The sequence below is a fragment of the Rhinoderma darwinii genome, chromosome 1, assembly GCF_050947455.1.
Source record: "Rhinoderma darwinii isolate aRhiDar2 chromosome 1, aRhiDar2.hap1, whole genome shotgun sequence".
Classification (NCBI taxonomy): Eukaryota; Metazoa; Chordata; class Amphibia; order Anura; family Rhinodermatidae; genus Rhinoderma; species Rhinoderma darwinii.
The window spans coordinates 593,201,830-593,225,151 of NC_134687.1; the positions used below are offsets into that span (position 1 = coordinate 593,201,830).

Here is a 23,322-nt window from a genome sequence, read left to right on the forward strand (position 1 = left end):
AAATTAATTGGCAAAAGGGCTTTGGTGAGCGCTGTGCCGCTTTGTTTCTGATTGGCTTTCCTTGGAGCGGTGTACGGGCTCAATAGACAGTTTGAGTCCGTACATCGGTCGGTCAGCCGATCAGAAACGAAGCTGCACGGAGCTCACCCAAGCGCTTCTGCCGCTTCGTTTTAGTGATCGGTGGGGGTCTCCGTTCTTGGATCCCCACCGATCAAAACTTCTGACATGTCACAATGACTTGTCAAAGTTTTTTTTAAAGTTTTGTTACCTATTAACCGCTTCCCGACCGCCCACAGTAAATTCACGTCGGGTTCTTGCTGGGCTCTGTGCAGCGCCAACGTGAATTCACGGTGGGTGTTAAAAGCGCGATCCGGGTGTCTCAGAGTAGCGCTGACACCCGTATCGCGCTGTTATCCCCTGCCTCTGGTTTAGGAGACATGATCGGGACCTAATTGGTTCAGGTCCAGGTCATGTGATCGCAGGGAAAGTTTGTTGTAGCAACGAACTGGAAACTTTCCCGGGGACCGATTGCGGGTGCTGCAGTCGGTTATAAGGCAAAACCGGAGGCCATACAACAGCCCCCGGGTCTGCCATGCTCTTCAGCCTATGAGAATCAGCCGGAGGCCGGTCCTCATAAGCTTCCTGTCAGTGTGACTCTCAGCGTCACACTGACAGTTTATAATACGTTACACGACCTAGGTAGTGTAATGTATTATAGCAGCGATCAGTGCTGCAGGTCTTCAAGTAAAAAGTAAAAAAAAAAAAGTAATAAAAATGTTTTATAAAAGTGTAAAAACAAGTTATAAGTTACAAAAACAAAAAATGCCTTTTTTCCTATAAAGTCTTTTATTATAGGAAAAAAATGAAAATGTTAAAAAATGTACACATATTTGGTATCACCGCGTTCGTAACGACCCAAACTATAAAACTATAATATTATTAATCCCGCACGATGAACAGCGCAAAAAAAAGAATTAAAAAACAATGTCAGAATCCCTATTGTTTGGTCATCAACTCTCTCAAAATATAGAATAAAAAGTGATCAAAAAGTCGCATGTACCCCAAAATAGTACCAATAAAAACTACAACTCGTCCCGCAAAAAAAAAGCCCTTACACAGCTTTTTTAACTGAAAAATAAAAAAGTTATGGCTCTCAGAATATGGTGACACAAAAAAGAAATAATTTTATCGAAAAGTGATTTTATTGCGCAAACGCCACAAAACATAAAGATTGTTCTGCAACAAATAAGTCCTCGCACGGCTCTGGTGGAGAAAAAATAAAAAAAAGTTCTGGCTCTCAGAATATAGCGACAAATTGTGCAGTGTCCAAACGATCGGGCGCCATTTATCAGTGCGACATCGGCCACATATCTGCTGATTATTATTTATTTACCCCATTATTATAACCTCTTATTATGCCCTGATGTACTCTGCTCAGTTTACACATATCCCCACATTATAAAGTGCAATACCAGCAAAACCCCAAACAGAACAGTTACCAAGCAAAATCTGCGCTCCAAAAGCCAAATGGCGCTCCTTTCCTTCTGAGCCCAACAGCGTGCCCAAACACCAGCTTACGTCCACATATATGATATATTTTATATACAGGAGAACCCGCTCAACATTGTATGAGGTATTTGTCTTCAGTGGCACAAACTGGGCACAATATATTGGCATATCAGTGGAAAATTTTAATTTTCACTTTGCACCATCCGCTGCGCATTAACGCCTTCGCGCACACGACTTAATAGCATGTCGTGGTGTGGGGGGTTATATATGGAGCGAGCTCATGCGCTGCAGCCGCTCCATATTCTGCAAGTGTTAGCTGTGTATTCCAGCTGACACCCGGGACTAATGGACAGGAACAGCGATCGTGCTGTTACAGGAGCCTGTAAAAATGATATTATACTGCAATACATTAGTATTGCAGTGTATTGTACCAGCGACCTAATGATCGCTCGTTCCAGTCCCCTAAAGGGACTTTTGGGAGGTTTCCACTGTTTTGGTACCTCAGGATCTTTGCAAATGCGACATGACACCCGAAAACCATTCCAGCTAAATTTGAGCTCCAAAAGCCAAATATTGTTCCTTCCCTTCTGAGTCCTGCCGTGGGTCTAAACAGCAGTTTATTACCAGATATGGGGTATTGCTGTAATCAGGACAAATTGCTTTACAAATTTTGGGGTGATTTTTCTCCTTTATTCATAGTAAAAATTAAACATTTCTAAAAAAGTAGATTTTCATTTTCACGGCCTAATTCCACTAAATTCAGCAAAAAAACAGTTGGGTCAAAATGCTAACTATACCCCTAGAAAAATTCCTTGAGGGGTGTAGTCTTCAAAATGGGGTCACTTTTGGGGGGTTTTCACTGTTTTGCTCTCTCCAGGGCATTGCAAACGCGACATGGCACTGAAAACCAATCCAGCAAAATCTGCGCTTCAAAATCAAAATGGCGCTCCTTCCCTTCTGAGCTCTGCCGTGGGTCCAAACAGCCGTTTATTACCACATATGGGGTATTGCCGTAATCAGGAGTAGTAGCTTTACAAGTTTTAGGGTGCTTTTTATTCTTCCTTGCAAATATTATTATTTTTTATATGTTTTCAGAAAAAAAGTAGATTTTGACTTTCACAGACAGACTCCAATAAATATAGCAAAAGACCTGTGGGGTCAAGATGCTAACTGTACCCCTAGATAAATTCCTTGAGGTGTGTAGTTCCCAAAACCGTGTCACTTTTGGGGGATTTCCACCGTTTTGGCACCACAAGACCTCTTAAAACCTGACATGGTGCCTAAAATATATGCTAAAAAAAGTGGCCCCAAAATCCACCAGGTGCTCCTTTGCTTCTGAGGCCTGTGTTTCAGTCCATTATCACACTAGGGCCACATATGGGATATTTCTAAAAACTGCAGAATCTGGGCAATAAATATTGTGTTGCGTTTCTCTGGTAAAACCTTTTATGTTACAGAAAGAAATGTATTACAAATGAATTTCAGCAAAAAAAAAAAAAATTTGCCAATTTCCCCTCTACTTTGCTTTAATTCCTGTGAAGCGCCTAAAGGGTTAAGAAACTTTCTGAATGCTGTTTTGAATACTTTGAGGGGTGCAGTTTTTTAATATGGGATGATTTATGGGGTCTATCTAATATATAAGGCCCTCAAAGCCGCTCCAGAACTGAACTGGTCCCTGTAAAAATAGCCTTTTGAAAATGTGAGAAATTGTTGCTAAAGTTCTAAGCCTTGTAACGTCCTATAAAAATACAATAATGTTCAAAAAACGATGGAAATATAAAGTAGACATATGGAATATGTGAAATAGTAACTATTTTGTGTGGTATTACTATCTGTTTTACAAGCAGATACATTTAAAATGAGAAAAATCACAATTTTTGCACATTTTCTCTAAATTTTGGTGTTTTTCACAATTAAGCAATGAATTTATAGACCAAATTTTTCCACTAACATAAAGTACAATATGTCACGAGAAAACAGTCTCAGAATCGCTTGGATAGGCAAAAGCATTCCAGAGTTATTACCATATAAATTGACACATGTCAGATTTGAAAAAATGGGTCTGGTCCTGAAGGCCAAAATGAGCTCGGTCCTGAAGGGGTTAATAATTTGGAGATTCTTCCTGATTGTGAATTTGACTGCCACCTCTCTTTAAATTCTGGTACTGCACTGTATTCATATGGCTGAAAAGTGGAGAACTTATTTTTGTTTCATTTTTACCTTGGAGGAGAGTCATTCGATGGGGGGGGGGGGGAGGGGGGGATGTGGGACTGATGAATATTATACCAATATGTTTCGTGGTTGTAGCATGAGGACTGTTATTTATATACAACATAATATTATTTGTCCCTAATTTCTCCCAAATATTTTTGGTATATCTGCAGCTAGCACAGATTTGACAGTCAAAGGAATAACGATGTCAAAATCCACAGATTTGTCACTGGTAAGTGTCACTGCTATGATGTAGCACAATTTAAATGAACATTTTTTGTAAAAGTTTTTCGTAATGGTCAGAATCTGTCAGAAAAATATGAACAAAGTTTTGGTGGCGTTGGGGGGACAGGTTTTTTTTCTATTAATGGTTTGCGGATGTCGCTGCTTGTAGCCCCACTTTCCAAAAATAATCATTACAACAGTGACATCTAGGGGTGGACAGCATGTCTTTCACTAGCTTAAGCTAATATTTGTTAAGTTGGGCACTTCAAGATTTTTAATTTTTGAACACTAGTTTACATATAGAATTAATCTACATAAAAAGTTCAGTCACTTTGCAAATACATTACATATCTTGTATTGATCCTGAGTTACAGACTGTATTAAACTTCAGAGCTGCATTCACTATTCTATTGGCTATTACTGGAAACAGTCAGTCAGGAAACTTGTCATCAGACACTTTCCTGTTAGTTTTTCCTACATCAGATGACTATACAGTGCCTGGTGTAAAGATGACACTTTCCAGAATGTACATTACCAGCGCAATCTATGTACAGACATTGAACAAGCAGGGAATGCAGGGACACCTCAGCTGCTTCACATCGAATTCTACCCGTCTTGCAGTGTACAGCTATAAAATAATATTATTGAATAGCCTTTATCTTTATCTATTTTATTCTGTTAAATAAAATGAGTGTTCATTTAATGGCGGTAATCTTTTCCTAAATGTAGCTTTCCATAGAAGATTTCCATCAGGCGTTTGAAGTTGTATTCGTTGACCCGCTGGGAGTTGTGAATCTCTGCGCAGATATGACGGCTGCCAAGTACAAAGAGGTGAGGAATCAGGAAACTGCGCCTTAGTCCACAAAGTGCTATTTACCACCTCCATATATTTACTCCCGTCTCCGAGGCTGCCCCCCCCCCGATGTTATTCTTCTCACCCCATCTTTTTTTCTAGCAGTAGGATGAATTTTTTCTAAACTTTCCTTACAGCCATGGTGGGAAACTCCCTGCCCCATGTTTGTTTCTTTCCAGTCATAATAGTGCACTAGCTCCAGCTGATGTAGGATCTCTGTGCTTTTCCTCTCCATCTATAGAGAGTGCCCCATCTTTTTCTCCAGCCATAGAGGGCCCCCAGTATACTTGCTTCAGCTGCATTAGACTCTCTGTGTTTTTTGTCTCCAGCTGTAGAAGGCAATTGTTAAAGATAAAGGTGTTGTTTTGCAGAGATTTGTAGTTTTATAGCAGTCGAATGATGTCTCGTGCACCCAATGACCATTTACTTTTTCTATCCATATAGATTCAGTTTGAGGCCAAGGAATCACTCCGGGTCCTAGATGACGCCAATGGCTTTCTCCTCGTCCTCATGGTGCCCAAGCCTTTCGTGAGGACATTTGATCATGTATTCCAGTAAGTCTAGTAATGAATGACCTGTTGTATTGCGATAAATGAGCTGTAATCTTTGGAATGGTCTATAGCGCCTCCTAGGGCCAGAGAAAGGGACAAACTTTCTTTATTTTTTTGAATTAATTTATGTGTTTTTATTTAATAAAATTATTATATTGACTTTTTAGTTATTTTTTCACACACAATGTTTTTTTTTATTAACACTTTCTTACTTTACTGGGGGCTGCCATCTTTTATTTAATCTGTGTATGTGTCTCTTAACCACACATACACAGATGGAATACGGCAGCTACAGGGCATAGGACACAATGAACGGCACCCGTTCCTTATATCCTGTGGTTCTGCTGTCTTGCTCTGCAGAGCGACCCAGCATAGAAGCTGGTTTGTAGGGGGAAAGCCGGCGCTATTTTAAAGATGGCCACACTGCAGGTAAGGCGTGTGTGTGTCTGTCTGTCTCTCCCTCACAGCCCCTTCCTCGCGGCCGCCTCCTTGCACACCTGCTGTAACTGTGTGTGTATATGTATGTGTGTGTAGCAGAGCTGTGTGTGTAGCAGAGCTGTGTGTGTAGCAGAGCTGTGTGTGTGCGTAGCAGAGCTGTGTGTGTGTGCGTAGCAGAGCTGTGTGTGTGTGTGCGTAGCAGAGCTGTGTGTGTGCGCAGCAGAGGTGTGTGTGTGTGCGCATTAGAGCTGTGTGTTTGTGTGCGCGTCTGCGTGCACAGCAGAGCTGTGTGTGCGTGCGCAGCAGAGCTGTGTGTGCGTGCGCAGCAGAGCTGTGTGTGCGTGCGCAGCAGAGCTGTGTGTGCGTGCGCAGCAGAGCTGTGTGTGTGTGTGGTGAGCGCAGCAGAGCTGTGTCCTATTTTTGTGCGGCGGAGTATGCGCGGGCACCGATGATCCTTCATAGCCGCTGAGCTGTTTTGAAGAATCAGCTTAGAGCACCCCCCCACACAAATCCTCCCCCAAACATGCAACTGCGCCACACACAACACCCCCCCCCCCCACAGTTTTTTTTTATTTTTTACACAACACGTTTTTTTAAAACGCTTGCGTAAAAAAACAACGGCTCGCTTTTCTATTGATGTAAATGGGAAGCTTAATCAAGCGTTTGACCTTTTTTTCGTGTTTTTTTACGCACTTTGTGTGTGCTTTTTGGCGCATAATTAGGACTCACATTGACTGGGAACATTTGTCGTCTTTTACGTGCATAGGAATTGACTCGACACTTCTTTATTTACGCAACGCGTTTTTTTTAAAACCACGTGTGTAAAAAAAGCGCGTTGTATGTACTACAAGCGCACTTTACCAACTATGTAAATGAAGAGCGTAATCAAGCGTTTTTTTATGCAGTTTCTGGCACATAAAATGCACCAAAAAACCACGTCAAATACACGCCGTGTGAACCTGTCAACTGAAAAGTCATTCACTTCACTTTCATCATTCTTAGCCGTTTGGTGTGTCTTATAGCTTCTACCAGCTGCATTGTGAAAACTCTACCAAAATGGGAGCCGGACAATGCTTAGCAATTTGAAGACACCTTTTCCTGGCTTGTAGCCAAAGATAGAGAGGGGGTGAGATTCCCTCCCACATTTACAGCAGCTGTGATTCAGGTTGCTTTCCCTTATTCACCTTGCTGTAATTCTGGGAAGTGCTACCTCTGGTGGCCAACATAGGAAAACATGTCAAATTCTAATTTAATTTGTAATACTTCCCAATACTGCAAAAAACGTAAAAAATCTAATAAAAACGTAACTTACTTAAAAAATGTTTTTTCATTCGGGACACATTCCCTTTAATTGCCGTGTGGAAATTCCGCAGCTTATAGCTCTAACCTGGATCATTGTACCAAACTGCACTAACTTGAGTCGATAAAGATGGATTTTGGAGCCCCTGAATATAAACTAGAATGCTTCCATTCACTGACAGAAATTAGTTTGAAATGGTTGCAGAACTTTTCTTTATACACTCATTAAATAGGCATTTAAGAATGGACCACCTCTTGAATGCAACTACATTGTGATGCCGCAACACTAAATTCACTCTAAAGTCAGATCTCCTGGTGTGTGTTCTCTCTCACTGGGTCTGCGTCTTGTTTCAGCATCACACCAGTGACGAAGCTGCAAAAAACCTGCAAGAAGATGAACCTGTTGAATGAAATGATAGATCGAGGAGGAGATTATGTGTCAGCCTCTCTACCCTTCATCTTGTCTGTGCTCAAGAAAGGCCTGAACCAGCGGGTGGTTCTCCTGTCGCACGACCTGCTGCAGAAGCCCGAGGTAAGGGCTCAACTAAAGCATGAGGGGCTGGTGATGGAGAGGATTAGGTGGTTCTACAAATCTTGATTGCCTTCCACTACTGCAAAATCACCAATCGTGGTTGTATGGAGACGAGTGATTGCCCTTTGCAATTTGTGTCATTTCTGTTGGGCCTTTAAAGAGTAACTGCACTTTTAACAAACGTTTGAAATGTAATGGAGACCTATCAAAAGTTTGGATCGGTGGGAGTATGGTTGCTGAGACCCCCAGCGTCGCTGAAACTAAGAAGCAGAAGTGCTCAGCTCTCTATGACATACCGAAAGTTTGATAAAAGTGCAGTTACTCTTTAACCCCTTCCTGACATTTTTCGTATGGTTACGTCATAGCCGGGTAGGGGAAGTATGGAACGGGCTCACGGAGTGAACCTGCTCCATACGATGCGGGTGTCGGCTGTATGTTACAGCCGACACTTCACAGTAACTAGCAGGATCGTGCTCGAGCGCGATCCCACTAGTTTAAACCGTTAAATGCCGCGGTCAATAGCGACAGCGACATTTAAATTTTTAGAAAGAGGGGGGTGACCCCCTCTAGCAGCTCATCGCGCCCCCCACAATGCAATCGCGGTGTGGCCGATGGTTGCTATGGCTGCCTTGGCGCCTAATGAAGGCCCCCAGATACGCCATCTTTGTGCTCCTACTAAGCCCTGCCTCTGGCATGGCTTAATAGAAGCCTGTCAGAAAGACGATATACTGCAATACATTAGTATTGCAGTATATCGTGCAAGCGATCCAACGATCGCTGGTTTAAGTCCCCTTGGGGGACTAATAAAAAAAAAAAAAGTTAAAATTTGTAAAATAAAGTTTTTTTTATGTAAAACAATAACTAAAAAATGAAAAGTTAAAAAAAACAAACATTTTCCCCCTAGAGCATAGTAAAAAATAAATAAACATAATTGGTATCGCCGCATCCGTAAAAGTCTGAACTATTACAATATAACATTATTTAACCAGCACGGTGTACGCCGTAAATAAAGAAAACAAACTTGTGAACGGCAGAATTGCTATTTTTTGGTCACCTCATCTCCCACAAAAAATGTTAATAAAAAGTGATAAAAATGTTGCATGTACCCCAAAATGGTATCATTAAAAACCACAGCTTATCCAGCAAAAAATAAGCCGCTTAATCGACGGAAAAATAAAAAACGTATGGCTCTCAGAATTTGGCGACACAAAATAAATGTAATTTTTTACACTTCGTTTTTTTACTTGTAAAAGTAGCAAAATATAGAAAAAACTATATATATTTGGTATCGCTGTAATCGTATTGACACGCGGAATAAAGTTAACATGTTGTTTTAATTGCACAGTGAATTCCGTAAAAACGAAGCGCAGAAAACAATGGAGGAATCGCTGCTTGTTTCATTTTTTACCCCACAAATAATGTTACTGTTTCCTAGTACATTATATGGCACAATAAATGGTGCTACGAAAAACTACATTATATATTTGGATGGGTATTACCCCCGTACAATTTATATATAATATATGTCGGAGTAACTCACACTAGGTGTACACCACCGATTGTCAATATATGATTGAAGGAACAGGGGGAGTAGGAAAAGTAGTGTGTTTCATAGATGTAAAAAATAAAAAATACTTTATTATTAAATTGTTATTAAAAACAATGTTGGATGTAATTTACGTTGCGCCAAAGTCCCCTAGATTGGCACAATATGACAAATTATGTCTAAATTAAATTGCTCCAATTCTATAGTAGTATATTGATATAGACGACTGACCTCTCAGTGTTGGTGAGAAAACAGTCAATTGCAAGCAAAAAATTATTATTAACGTTCCTCCAACGGGCTGTAGATAAAGCCCAGCGATGGGGAAACCCCTACATCAATCTTGCTGCAATGGGTTCAATGTACATGCATATAACTGCATAGATTGCATGCACAAATATCCTGTGTGAGCAGACACGACACAGCAGAGTCGAAACCGCAGCGTGCCAGCAACTACACAGGAGTAGGAAAGGAACAAGCCACAACAAGTGACAGCACTGTTGAATTGCCTAGATAGTGACCTGTGAATGATGTATCAGCAAATACTCTGCCCTGTCAGGCAGTCAATGACTTGCGAATCACAGCTTGTGTGTTATCATGTATGTGTATCTCAGCATAGCAGAGTTGAAACTGCTATGCTGTGACAGCTCTGCAAGGGGGAGTAACAGATCGGCCGTGCTCCCGGACGGGCGGCCACACAGGCAGTGTGCCTGAACAACGAGCTCCAGTGCCTTGCAGGGGTGAGTACTCTGCCTGTCAGGCAGTTAGTATACTGAAGCACAGTTTCTTTATTATTTATTATGTAAGTTGAGCTGCCAGGTCATTCACACACACGTGGTGAGGGCTGGGGGAAGGAGAGCCGCTATCAGCTGTCTGTGTACGGACTTTACTCACACACAGCTCGGCTCCGTTCCCCTGTGCAGAGCAAACTAAGTCAGCTGCCCAGCGTGCAGCCTCGGCAGGCCATTGTCCCTAACTAAAGCAGATATTCTGCAGGGTAGATGGTGAATAGAACTGCTAGTAGGCAGTACGGAGCAATATTAAGCATCCAACATTGACAGTGGTATTAAAAGAACATCCGACGCGCGTTTCGCCGGTACTTCCGGCTTCTTCCAGGGTGTGTGAATGACCTGGCAGCTCAACTTACATAATAAATAATAAAGAAACTGTGCTTCAGTATACTAACTGCCTGACAGGCAGAGTACTCACCCCTGCAAGGCACTGGAGCTCGTTGTTCAGGCACACTGCCTGTGTGGCCGCCCGTCCGGGAGCACGGCCGATCTGTTACTCCCCCTTGCAGAGCTGTCACAGCATAGCAGTTTCAACTCTGCTATGCTGAGATACACATACATGATAACACACAAGCTGTGATTCGCAAGTCATTGACTGCCTGACAGGGCAGAGTATTTGCTGATACATCATTCACAGGTCACTATCTAGGCAATTCAACAGTGCTGTCACTTGTTGTGGCTTGTTCCTTTCCTACTCCTGTGTAGTTGCTGGCACGCTGCGGTTTCGACTCTGCTGTGTCGTGTCTGCTCACACAGGATATTTGTGCATGCAATCTATGCAGTTATATGCATGTACATTGAACCCATTGCAGCAAGATTGATGTAGGGGTTTCCCCATCGCTGGGCTTTATCTACAGCCCGTTGGAGGAACGTTAATAATAATTTTTTGCTTGCAATTGACTGTTTTCTCACCAACACTGAGAGGTCAGTCGTCTATATCAATATACTACTATAGAATTGGAGCAATTTAATTTAGACATAATTTGTCATATTGTGCCAATCTAGGGGACTTTGGCGCAACGTAAATTACATCCAACATTGTTTTTAATAACAATTTAATAATAAAGTATTTTTTATTTTCTACGAAAAACTACAACTCGTCCCGCATAAATCAGGCCCTCATAGGACTATATCGACGGAAAAAGAAAAAAAGTTATGGCTTTTGGAAAGTGGGGAGGAAAAAACAAAAATTAAAATCCGAAAGTTGTTTACGACGGAAAGGGGTTAATGATATTTTCAGTTTCTAAGTAAATACAGCTTAAAACGAATCTCATCATATCATCATACTATGCTGCCCTATTCATCATACTATGCTGCCCTATTCATCATACTATGCTGCCCTATTCATCATACTATGCTGCCCTATTCATCATACTATGCTGCCCTATTCATCATACTATGCTGCCCTATTCATCATACTATGCTGCCCTATTCATCATACTATGCTGCCCTATTCATCATACTATGCTGCCCTATTCATCATTCTATGCTGCCCTATTCATCATACTATGCTGCCCTATTCGTCATACTATGCTGCCCTATTCGTCATACTATGCTGCCCTATTCATCATACTATGCTGCCCTATTCATCATACTATGCTGCCCTATTCATCATACTATGCTGCCCTATTCATCATACTATGCTGCCCTATTCATCATACTATGCTGCCCTATTCATCATACTATGCTGCCCTATTCATCATACTATGCTGCCCTATTCATCATACTATGCTGCCCTATTCGTCATACTATGCTGCCCTATTCGTCATACTATGCTGCCCTATTCATCATACTATGCTGCCCTATTCATCATACTATGCTGCCCTATTCATCATACTATGCTGCCCTATTCATCATACTATGCTGCCCTATTCATCATACTATGCTGCCCTATTCATCATACTATGCTGCCCTATTCATCATACTATGCTGCCCTATTCATCATACTATGCTGCCCTATTCATCATTCTATGCTGCCCTATTCATCATACTATGCTGCCCTATTCATCATACTATGCTGCCCTATTCGTCATACTATGCTGCCCTATTCGTCATACTATGCTGCCCTATTCATCATACTATGCTGCCCTATTCGTCATTCTATGCTGCCCTATGTAATTTCAGCATTTTGTGGAGGACAGGTCCGCTGTACTATTAGCCCAAATGGCACAAATAAATAAATATTGTGCCATTTGGCTAATCGAGTCAAATAAAGTATACAGCGGATTCATAGTTATGAGTTCAATGTAACCTTAAACTTTATGTACATCCGCCATGTGAACTGACCCTTACAGTAACCTTTTTTTGTTTTGTTTTTCTCCCCTTCTTTGCAGTGGGACATAAAGGAGGAACCAGCAAAGCACAAGGACATTGGCTCCCTGACCGTGGGACTGATGCTCACTGCAGATTTCTTTTCCAGCGTCCTGGTAAAGGGACCGGCAGCAGATAGCCCAGAGGTGGGTGGAATAGTAATAGTCCTGTTGCATATATCACTATTTTTGTAGAAAATAATCAGAGAATCCCTTAAAGGGGCTGTGCTATCAGGGGTTGCCCTAATAGAGCATATGGACATATTAGAATGGGGTAACCAGCTTGGTACCCCTTCCTTTATGATCCATAGGGGCAATGTAAGGCTGGCTGCAACTTCTATACTGGGGATTTCAGACGCCAGACCCGCGGTGATCAGCTGATCGCTGCATTTGCTTCGTTTTTAGAAAGTGTTGCTACGGTGCTTTAAATAGCAATTCCATATTATGATGCTTTTATTACATGCTGTGCTATTGCTTCCGGGATTTAGGCTCCCAGACGGAGCTTCCAACGCAGATGTGAATCAGGCCTTACATTATTTGTTTGATTTAACCTATAAAATTATGCTGTGGGCTTATTTCACTGTCCCTCTAACCCCCTATTACATAATTAGTGTTATACAATATATATATTTAAAGCGTACCTCCAGTAATCCACTTAGAATATGTATCTCAATAAGTACAAATTTCTTTTGCTGTTTATTTGCCTCATTCACTTGCAGGCGGCGCACTCCATTTAGTTTAATATTGGTCAGAGTAGGAATAGACTTGAACTATTGCAGCCCTTTACTTTCTCCCTGCTGATGCCAGCTGTAGGAACACATCAATTAAAAGAGAACGAAAGAGATAGTGGGATAGATTGACAGTGAGAGAGAGTAACATAGAAGTAGAGAGCAGAGATGGTATAAATGTGAATATCTTACTCCAATAGAGAATGACTAGCTGTCCTTTGGTTACAGCAGCCTTGGCAGTGTGCAGGAGTGTATTAGAGAGTAGAGAGAAGATGAGGAGAGGGGACAAGTGCAATGTGAGCTAGCAGGCTTGTAGAAGCAGTGACTGGTGACCGGGCTGCAGCTGCACTGTATGTGTAACATGACAGTCAATGATAACAACTTCTGTTAGCGAATTAAGGAGACGAGGTCTGCAGCACAAAGTACTGGATCTGAAATGTTTTATTTCTCACTGGAAGTAATTCTTAAATTCGAAAGCACTAATCAGCGAATTAACTTTTGAATAGATCATTCACAGCCCACGTTCAACCTTCTCTCTGCTTCTATTGTTATCAGGCTACAGATTTCAAAAGCTACTGGGGAGAAAAGGCTGAACTGCGGCGGTTTCAGGATGCGTCTATATGTGAGGCTGTGGTGTGGGCAGCGAGTAGCCTGGAAGAGAAACGCCGCATTCCTGAATTCATCATAAAACACCTTCTCCACCTGTGAGTGCTGCAATTCCATTTCTCTATAGAACAGGTGCAAACCTATAAAAGAATATGGCTCTAAGCGTTCAGATATGGAAACCACACGTGAAATGTCTGGGGTCTCAAAAGAAAGCTGTTCAACCTAAATTTTAGGATTCCAGAAGAATTATACACCTTCTCCGCTTGGGGCCCCCAGGAATGTGCCACGCAGTAGGACGACACGCTAATGTTTGGGGTTCCCAGTAATTTGCTCCTGACCATGGCTCACAGTTTAAAATAGGTTCATTTAAATATAAATACATTTTTTTTAACCTCTTTCTTAGACATGCCGATCTTCCTGAACCTGACATCAACTATGCCGGCAACCTTCTGGATTGTGTACTCGCGAAGGGAAAGAAGGTGACCACTCATGTCTTGTCTATGTCTTCATCTAATCCACGCAGATGTAGCTTTACCGTTGCTAAGGCATTAAGGCTCAGGTATCTTTCTTAGAGTCTCACTAGTTGTTGTCTTACGCGTTTCAGGCTGGTACAGGAGAGGAGCGGATGGTCAGTGTCATCCAGTCTTATGATGACCTTAGCAGGAAGCTGTGGAACCTGGATGATTTGCCGCTCACGGTCACCGCAGTCCAGGGAACTCACCCGGCACTGCGCTACACAGATGTAAGTTCTAACCATGTGCTGCCATGCTCAGGTAACCCCTCTGTACTGATAACATCAATGTAATATAACAGAAATTATCTAACCCTTTAGCTGCCATGGGCTTTTGGACAATTTGCACCTGTGGTAGCTAGAATAATTTTTGCACTTTTTAAATGTGCAAATAAAACCAAAATTAAAAAAATCATATTGAACCCCCATACTTATATATTTTCCTAAAGCAGACACCTGGCACGTTGACAAAATGCCACTCAGCACTTTATACACTCAAGCTCCGTCATGCAATTTTGTGTCAAAGGGTAATTTTTCATAAAAACTGATATTTGAAGCTAAAAGTGTGACCCAAGCAAAAAAATAAGATGCACCACACATCCTAAAAACAGAAAGTTCAATATGTGCAGAGTTCATACATACACTTATGTCTAGGTTTACATTCACATATTTGGAAGCACAGAATTGAAGAGATCAAAAATCTTGTTTAAAGCTGGAAATTTTAAAACCGTAACAACATATAAAATACAGTGATTACCACTATACAGTGCCTATATATTTCCTGAAAGCAGACAACCTGTTAATTACAGTGGTTCTGGTGTAAATTTTGGCCGCCATGTCCACTTTTACATAACAATGTGACAAATAGAAATGAAAGTTTTAAAAAATGCAATAAAACATACTTTTGCACCTAAAACACACATAAGATCAGAGGTCTACACATAAAAACAATGTACAAATAATAGATCAGGGTGTGCAAAGAATATATATATATATATATATATATATATATATATATATATATATATATATATACATATACCACAAACCGCTACATCAACAAGAGCTTGTGCTCTCAAAAACGCTGTAACAGAGGCTTTGCGATATTTAGCCGTCATCAACAAATGTGTTAAAAATGTTTACTCCAAACAGCTACTATACTACCAAAATCTATTGCACAGCATGCCCGTGTATAAAAATACAACATAATAATTTATACACATAGACACCTTCACAACTTTGCATCAAAGAGTAATTATGAGCAAAAATTGCAACAAAGTTGCAACTACAATGCATACTCAAGCAGACCTTTTATGCAAACAAAATGTACTCTGCAAAAAACTGTAAGATGTGAGGAGTTCATACATACCCCACATGTCTACATTCAAAGGTGCGTGTGTTAAAAAACGCCAAAACCGCAGATATGCACCAATTTTTGTATTGGATATATCATTTTTCATCCCCCTATACAAACGCTAAAGCTGTGTTCACACGTCATGGACAAAGTGCTTTTATTGCCACGATTTTAAAAATAAATTGTGCCAAAACCGCTCCATACATTCAATTTGTGTTTTTTGCCATGTTTTGTTCTGCAGAATCGCAGCAAAAAACACAAATTGACAAAGTAACGTGTTAAAAGTTTCCTTAGTTAAAATCGTTATCACTATGACTGTAGCGTGTAATGAATATTGCTAGAGAAGCGGTCAGTGGATTTTATGCTAAAGATCAGGTATGGACATTATTGAGACAGTGTAAAATGTAAAAACTGTATTTGAGGTTTGTGTGTGGTGCGAGTACTTGGTGCGACTTATTTGACGCCATGATCTAGACGCCGGTGAACGTCCGAGTCGTGGAGTCAATAAAAGGACTAATTGAGTGCAGTGAGGTGATTAGATGAGCTACTGCTCATCTTCTCACTCGTTTTCTGAAATAAAAAAGACCCCCCCCCATATGTGACAGAGAGCAAGTATGCTCTCTAAATGAAAAAGGTGGTGGGGGTAATTGCAGATGACGCCTAGGGTTTATGCTGCCATGCAAGGACAGGAGGAAGATCACAACTTTTCCTCCTCTCCCTGCTTGCTGCCTTCACGTCTCCCCCCGCTGGCCCTCCCTCTTCTCCTCCACACAGGCTGAAGTAAGTATATGCAGCTCTCACTTCAAGCTGCTGTAACTCAGGATAGATGGCAGCTAGATTCTTAGCTTTAAAACAATACCTAGATTGCTAGTCTCTGCTAGATCCTTTAGTAGCATGGGTTAAGGTTAGAGCTGCAGAAATGGGCTAGATCTGCGATCAGAGTATTGTTTTAAAGCCAGGAATCTCTTTAAAACCGTGATTAACCCCTTAACGACCGGCGTATAGTTTCTACATCGGTCGTCCAGGGCATCGTTCGGAGACAACTAGCAGTGGTCTACGATCATGTTTAACCCCTCAGATTCGGCGCTCAATAGCGAGCACTGCATCAGAGTGGTTTTAGAGGAAGGGGGCTCCCTCTCTCTCCCACCGGCATCCCGTGATGCAATCGCGGGGTGCGAATGGTTTCTATGGCAGCCTGGACACCTATCAAAGGCCCCCAGGTCTTCCTTTAGTAAATGCTTGTTAGGCCATGCCAGAGGCATGGCCTAACAGATGCCTGTCCGTTTTACACTGACAGGCATAATACACTGCAATACAGACGTATTGCAGTGTATTATAAAAGCGATCAAAGGATCGCACAGTAAAGTACCCTAGTGGGACTAAAAAAAAGTTTCAAAAAAGATTAATAAATTTTGTAATAAATAAATTTAAGTCCCAAGTAAAAAAAAAATTAAAAACCCAATTTTTCCCCTAACAATATAATTTATTATGAAAAAAAGTGTAAAGTTACACATATTTGGTATCGCTACGTCCGTGACGACCGCAACTATAAAATGATAACCCGCACGGTGAACGCCATAAAAAAATAAATACGAGAATTGCTTTTTTCTGTACATCCTGCCTTCAAAAAAATTTGATAGAAAGTGATCAAAAAGTCGCATGTACTCCAAAATGGTACCAATAAAAACTACAAGTCGTCCCGCATAAACAAAAAGCCCTCATACAGCTGCATCGGCAGAAAAATAAAAAAGTTATGACTTAAAATATGGCGACACAAAAGCAAATTAATTAAGAAAAAAAATGTTTTTACTGTGTAAACGTAGTAAAACATAAAAAAACACCATATAAATTTGGTATCGCCACAATTGTAATGACCCGCTGAATAAAGTTATTATGTTATTTATACCACACGGTAAATGGCGTAAATTTCAGACAAAAAAAGTGGTGAAATGTCTGGTTTTTTTTTTCTATTACCCCAACAAAAAAGTTAATAAAAGTTAATCAATAAATTATAAGTACCCCAAAATGGTGCTAATAATTAATACAACTTGTCCCGCAAAAAAACATGTCTTTATACAGTTATGTCGACTGAAAACTAAAAAAGTAATAGCTCTCTGAATGAGATAATGGAAAAACGTAAAAAATTGCTTGGTCATTAAGGTTTAAAATACTTTTGGTATTAAGGGGTTAATCAATATAGCCACCATTACAGCTCACACAAAGTGTTCACCTAGCTTTCCTAGAATCCTGAATGACAGCTCGAAGTTTCTATAAAGTTATTATTTTGCTTTTATTACCAGGTATTTATTTAATTTTAATTGGAAACATTCTTTGAGTCTTGGAATTGATACAATTTTGCACACAAATGAGACCTACATATTGTAATTTGTGATGATTCACATGGATGTTCCATAATGGCTGCGTAATATTTATGTTTAGCTTTTCCTTGTCTTCTAGGTGTTTCCTCCTATCCTGGTGAAGCCAGACTGGTCTTTTTGTAAAAAAGTGTCTGACAATAAGTGTCTTGTCCCCTTGCTGGATAAACCTAGTCCAGCATATGTCTCTCCTATAAAAGGTAAGCAGTCTACTGTGGAAAGCACTACATCTTCCTAAAGGGACTGTGCAATCTCAAAAAAATGGATAGCCTATCCTCAGGATAGACCATCAATATCTGTTCGATTGGGGTCCAACTCCCCACACCCCCGCCGATCAGTTGTTTTTGAAGGGGCCGCATCACTCGTACGAGCGCTTTTTCCCCTTCATTTCCTTTACTGCTCACACTGTGAATCGCCGACACACTTGTTGAGGCGGTTCACAGTATTACAGCCTTTTTTCATTCAATTCAATGGGAGACGGCTGTAATATTGTGAACCTCCGCTACAAGTGTGTTGGCGATTCACAGTGCGAACAGTAAAGGAAATGAAGGGGAAGCAGCGCTCGTACGAGCTCTGCGGCCCTTTCAAAACAGCTGATCGGCGGGGGTGTGGGGAGCCGGACCCCTACCGATTAAATATTGATGGCCTTTCCTGAGCGTAGGCCATCAATTTTTTTGGAACTGAACAACCACTTTAAATGCCAAGTGCCAGAGTGCAATGTATTATGAAGTCTTGTCTTGAGGTTTGTCTGTCAGTGCTGACAGATTCTAAGTGGCAGGCAGCAGAATATAAAAACAGCTCTGAATGTAAATAGTGTATAGTACACAACGTTAGATCAGTGCAACATACGTCAAGCAGTTATTCACCATCATATGTAGATTATATCTAATTTGGTGATCCTCTTTGGCAGTTTTAGTGTTTACAGACTCTGTACAGTAGTCTGATGCAGAGAAAGTATGCTTTTTCCCCCACAATGCAGTACAGCAGATTACTTTGCATTATCCAATCAGCAACTGTCAGGACTGTAAATGCAGCTCTAGACGTGACTGCAGTATATGACCTGATTTAACTGAACATAAGTTGTGCAAAGTTACTACACATTGGCAATCTAAATGGTAAAATTATATTCATGATCAGTTTTTTTCTTTGCTTTGCAGTGATTTGTCACGTGGAAGGAAGTGGAAAATGGCCTCGAGATAAAGACGCTATTAAGCGGGTCAAAGCTGCCTTCCAAATCCGCCTGGCAGAACTCTTGAATGACCAGCATGAATTACTGTGCAAACCCACCGCCACCTATACTGATGTCTACAAGGTCAGCCCTTTACTCTTTGATGACTTCTCCTCCACATCTGCCATGCTGAGCCGGCGAAATAATTCCTTCCTCCATGTATATACCGTCCTATAGCTTTATTGTTGCCCCTTTTTAATTCTGTTCAGGATGGCTTTGTTTTTCGCCTTGAAGTGGCATATCACAGAGAGCCGCAGGTCATGAAGGAGGTTCTAACTCCAGACGGAATGCTGAAGTCACGTGACACAGAGGAATCGCTTCAGCTTGAGCTGGAAACCATTCACCGGACACATCTGACGAGCACACTACACGGGTACGTATTGGGATACCGGTCCTGGCACCGCTCTAAAATACACGAGAAAGATTAGACAGGAGCCTAATGACCTGCTGGTTGCTGGGATTTTTCCATAAATAAGGCATTATTCTGCTGTCTTAAAGAGGCTCTGTCACCAGATTTTGCAACCCCTATCTGCTATTGCACCAGATCGGCGCTGCAATGTAGATTACAGTAACGTTTTTATTTTAAAAAAACGAGCATTTTTGGCCAAGTTATGACCATTTTTGTAGTTATGCAAATGAGGCTTGCAAAAGTCCAAGTGGGTGTGTTTAAAAGTAAAAGTCCAAGTGGGCGTGTATTATGTGTGTACATCGGGGCGTTTTTACTACTTTTACTAGCTGGGCGTTTTGACGAGAAGTATCATCCACTTCGCTTCAGAACGCCCAGCTTCTGCCAGATCACGCTGTGACATCACTCACAGGTCCTGCATCGTGTCATACGAGCGAGGACACATCGGCACCAGAGGCTACAGTTGATTCTGCAGCAGCATCAGTGTTTGCAGGTAAGTAGCTACATCGACTTACCTGCTAACGCCGATGCTGCTGCAGAATCAACTGAAGCCTCTGGTGCTGATGTGTCCTCGCTCGTCCGACACGATGCAGGACCTGTGAGTGACGTCACAGCGTGATCTGCCAGAAGCTGGGCGTTCTGAAGAGAAGTGGATGATACTTCTCGTCAGAACGCCCAGCTAGTAAAAGTAGTAAAAACGCCCCGATGTACGCACATAATACACGCCCAGTTGTACTTTTACTTTAAACACGCCCACTTGGACTTTTACAAGCCTCATTTGCATAACTACAAAAATGGTCATAACTTGGCCAAAAATGCTCGTTTTTTAAAAATAAAAACGTTACTCTTATCTCCATTGCAGCGCCTATCTGCTGCAATAGCAGATAGGGGTTGCAAAATCTGGTGACAGCCTCTTTAAAGGAGTTTCTCATTGTATAATAATACGTTCTAAAAACTTTCTACACAGGCTGCTACATTTTACTTATGTTGATACATTATAGCAAACCACAAGCACAGTAGAGATTTGTGCTGCATATAGCCTACAAAATACGGGGTACAATTAACACAACAAATATGTATACGGAAAAATACAAACTTTATTTAGAATAAAAAAATGATTAAAAAGGTGAGTCATGCAAAGCATGAGAAAGACGTCTGTCTATGCAGAAAGTGTATAGCAGCAAAAATGCAACAAGGGCATGCAAATATGCAGCACAATAAGAATATGACATAAATGAGTATATCTATGAGGCCATATAAATCCCTAAATGAAGAATGAAGCAACATGTAAAGATACAAATATGATATGTAAGTGACAATCAGAACATCAGAATCATCGGGAACATATAGAAAAAGGCCTAAGCAGGGCTGCATAGAAAAGGTAGAGGATAACGGAACATACCCATTTTAGTTCTCTTTTCAAAGACAGAGACGTCAGACCCGATGCGTGTTTCGGCGGAATGCCTTCGTCCGGAGATTTGTGCTGCTGCTGATAGAAGGATTGTTTAGACTGGATACAATTGTAGCAAACCCTGAGCTGTGAGAAGTATTAGATGTGTTCAGGTTTTTTCAGCCACTGGTTGCAAACCAGAACTTTCATTGACAGCAAATCTAGATAATGGTAATGAAGATGGGCTCACTTTGCTTGGTCTGTGAAAGGGCTCTAATCTCCTTATTTGCCTCCTCAGTCTCCATCAGCAGCTGCCGGCATTTGGGGGCACGTCACGTCTCGCCAAGCGCTGGATCAGTGCTCAGCTTCTTGCCAGATGCATCACAGAGGATTGTGTGGATCTCCTTGTGGCTTATCTCTTTCTGCATCCTGCGCCATTCACTGCACCAAGGTATCATCTACAGCTATGATGGATCACTACTACATGTTAGGCAGTGTTCACATCTGTGTAGGAGGCTCCGTTTGCAGATTCCTTTACAAAAGAAATAGTGCAGAGAGCAGTGCTGCTTTTTCCTGTAAAATGACGGGCACCATAATGGACCCCGACAGACCCCACTATAAGTCAACGGGGTGCCTTTGGTGTTCATCATGCAACGGATCCAGCAGTCCGTCAGTTTCGTTGCTCTGCTCATATGCCTGACGAATGTAATGTAAGACTCTGCTAACATTTGCAAGCACAGTAAAGTTGCCAGATTAACTGTGTATGTATATAAGTATTTACACACGCCCTTATCTCGCCCCACCATCCCCTGTGCTTACGCTGTCTGACTGCTTATTGGTCATCAATACTTTGGCCAAACTCTGTTTGTTAGACGGGCTCAGCAAAAAACTAATCTCAGGTGTCCCCCAGCTAGGACCACCTGCAATGCGCAATTTTCTTGCGACACAAACACAGGGGAACAGAAATGAATGAGCTGTGCAGAGTGAGGGGCGCTCTTTATAGCTGGTCTCTGCTCTAATAGATGAGGGTCCTGAAAGGGGGACAGTCCTCTATAAATGAAGAGTTAAATAATAGGGTATTTGAAAATAGGGTTTCTAAACCAGACAACCCCTTTAAGCCTAATGCATAAAATGATTCATGAAATCACTTGGCGATGTAATTCCGGGTATCTTCTTGTATGTTACATTTCTCTTCCCTTCTCTTATAGTTCTCCTCAGGTGGGCTTCCTCCGATTCCTCAATCTCATGGCCTCATATGACTGGAAAAACAGCCCCCTCGTTGTGAATCTCAACGGAGAACTGACAGGTATGTTTTTAATGTGATAAACCACATATAATCCCTGGGTATGATCTTCCTTCCATGCACTTTATTTCTGATTTAAAGTGTAGCTCTGCTTTAGTAGATTCTTTGCTGAATATATAGTGGACCTTAGAGATTTCCTTCACATTCATGTAAAATATCCACGGCTGCTCCTTAATAGGATTGTCTATATACCCTATCGAAAACCCATTTTCATAAACCCTATTAGAGAATTCTGAGTTAATAGAGGGGGGTTCTCTTTTCCAGAACCTCACGTCTTGGCCAGAGTGGAGAGCGGTTACAAAGAGCGACTCTTGCTCAGGAGGACCTGTCTTGTCCTGCATTACACAGATAGTCCATTAGTTTGAATGAGCACTGTGTAATGCGTCATTTTCCCCCCCGGGTGGCGCTGCTGGGATATTGACCACTTACTGCTAGGTTTCCCCACAGATTACATCTCCCAGCAGGGGGTCACTGTGATCTGCCTATTGTCAAGGTTCCTTCTAACAAGTAGGTATTGTCCAGAGCCCTTCTGGCCACAGTAATTTTTCGATTTTAATTTCCGCTTTTAACATACAGCCAACAGCCGCTTCGTATTGGGCGGGCTCAGCGCGTGACCCCCGCACCATATTTCCTCTTGACGGCTATGACAAAAGTCTACGTCAAATGTCTGCAAGGGGCTAAAACAATTAACTAGGCTGGTGCAAAGTCCAATTTGTCCATATGCTCCTGACCCAGGAACAAAGTGTTATGTTTCTTGTGTCAGTGGTCAGCCACATAATTCTGACCCTGATGCTGGGTGTCCGTAATCCCTGTTGTCATTCAGCAGCCACATGCTTGGGCAGAAGAGACACAAGGGGCTCCTGAAACTGTAAGTGTGGGACATCTCTATGTAGTATACAGTATTTTCATTGTTTGTGAGTGACATTAAAAAGTGTAATAATTTAGTAAATACATTCCAAAACGTATATTGTACTGATCCTGTATTATACTTCAGAGCTGCATTTACTGTTCTGCTGATTGTCATTGGTAAAAAAAAGGGGAGGGTGCACTTTATTTTCATGCATCAGATTACTGTACAGTGCCTGGTGTAAAGACTGCAGTTCCCAGAATGTAAATCTCTAGAGCTGGCTCTGAACAGACACTGAACAAGCAGGGAATAA

General features: G+C 41.5%; 1 protein-coding gene across 2 annotated transcripts in view; it reads left to right on the top strand.

Moving 5' to 3' along the window:
* NOL6 (nucleolar protein 6) overlaps positions 1 to 23,322 on the top strand; it is a 62,949-nt gene that overhangs the window by 8,105 nt on the left and 31,522 nt on the right. For both annotated transcript variants that reach the window (XM_075840376.1, XM_075840384.1), the window contains exons 9-21: positions 3,894 to 3,952; positions 4,675 to 4,776; positions 5,243 to 5,352; positions 7,441 to 7,618; positions 12,286 to 12,408; positions 13,545 to 13,693; positions 13,999 to 14,074; positions 14,200 to 14,337; positions 17,918 to 18,035; positions 18,993 to 19,147; positions 19,273 to 19,436; positions 21,158 to 21,310; positions 22,068 to 22,165. In XM_075840376.1, the coding sequence (XP_075696491.1) occupies positions 3,894 to 3,952; positions 4,675 to 4,776; positions 5,243 to 5,352; positions 7,441 to 7,618; positions 12,286 to 12,408; positions 13,545 to 13,693; positions 13,999 to 14,074; positions 14,200 to 14,337; positions 17,918 to 18,035; positions 18,993 to 19,147; positions 19,273 to 19,436; positions 21,158 to 21,310; positions 22,068 to 22,165 (1,623 nt within the window). The remainder of the gene's footprint in view (positions 1 to 3,893; positions 3,953 to 4,674; positions 4,777 to 5,242; positions 5,353 to 7,440; positions 7,619 to 12,285; positions 12,409 to 13,544; positions 13,694 to 13,998; positions 14,075 to 14,199; positions 14,338 to 17,917; positions 18,036 to 18,992; positions 19,148 to 19,272; positions 19,437 to 21,157; positions 21,311 to 22,067; positions 22,166 to 23,322) is intronic.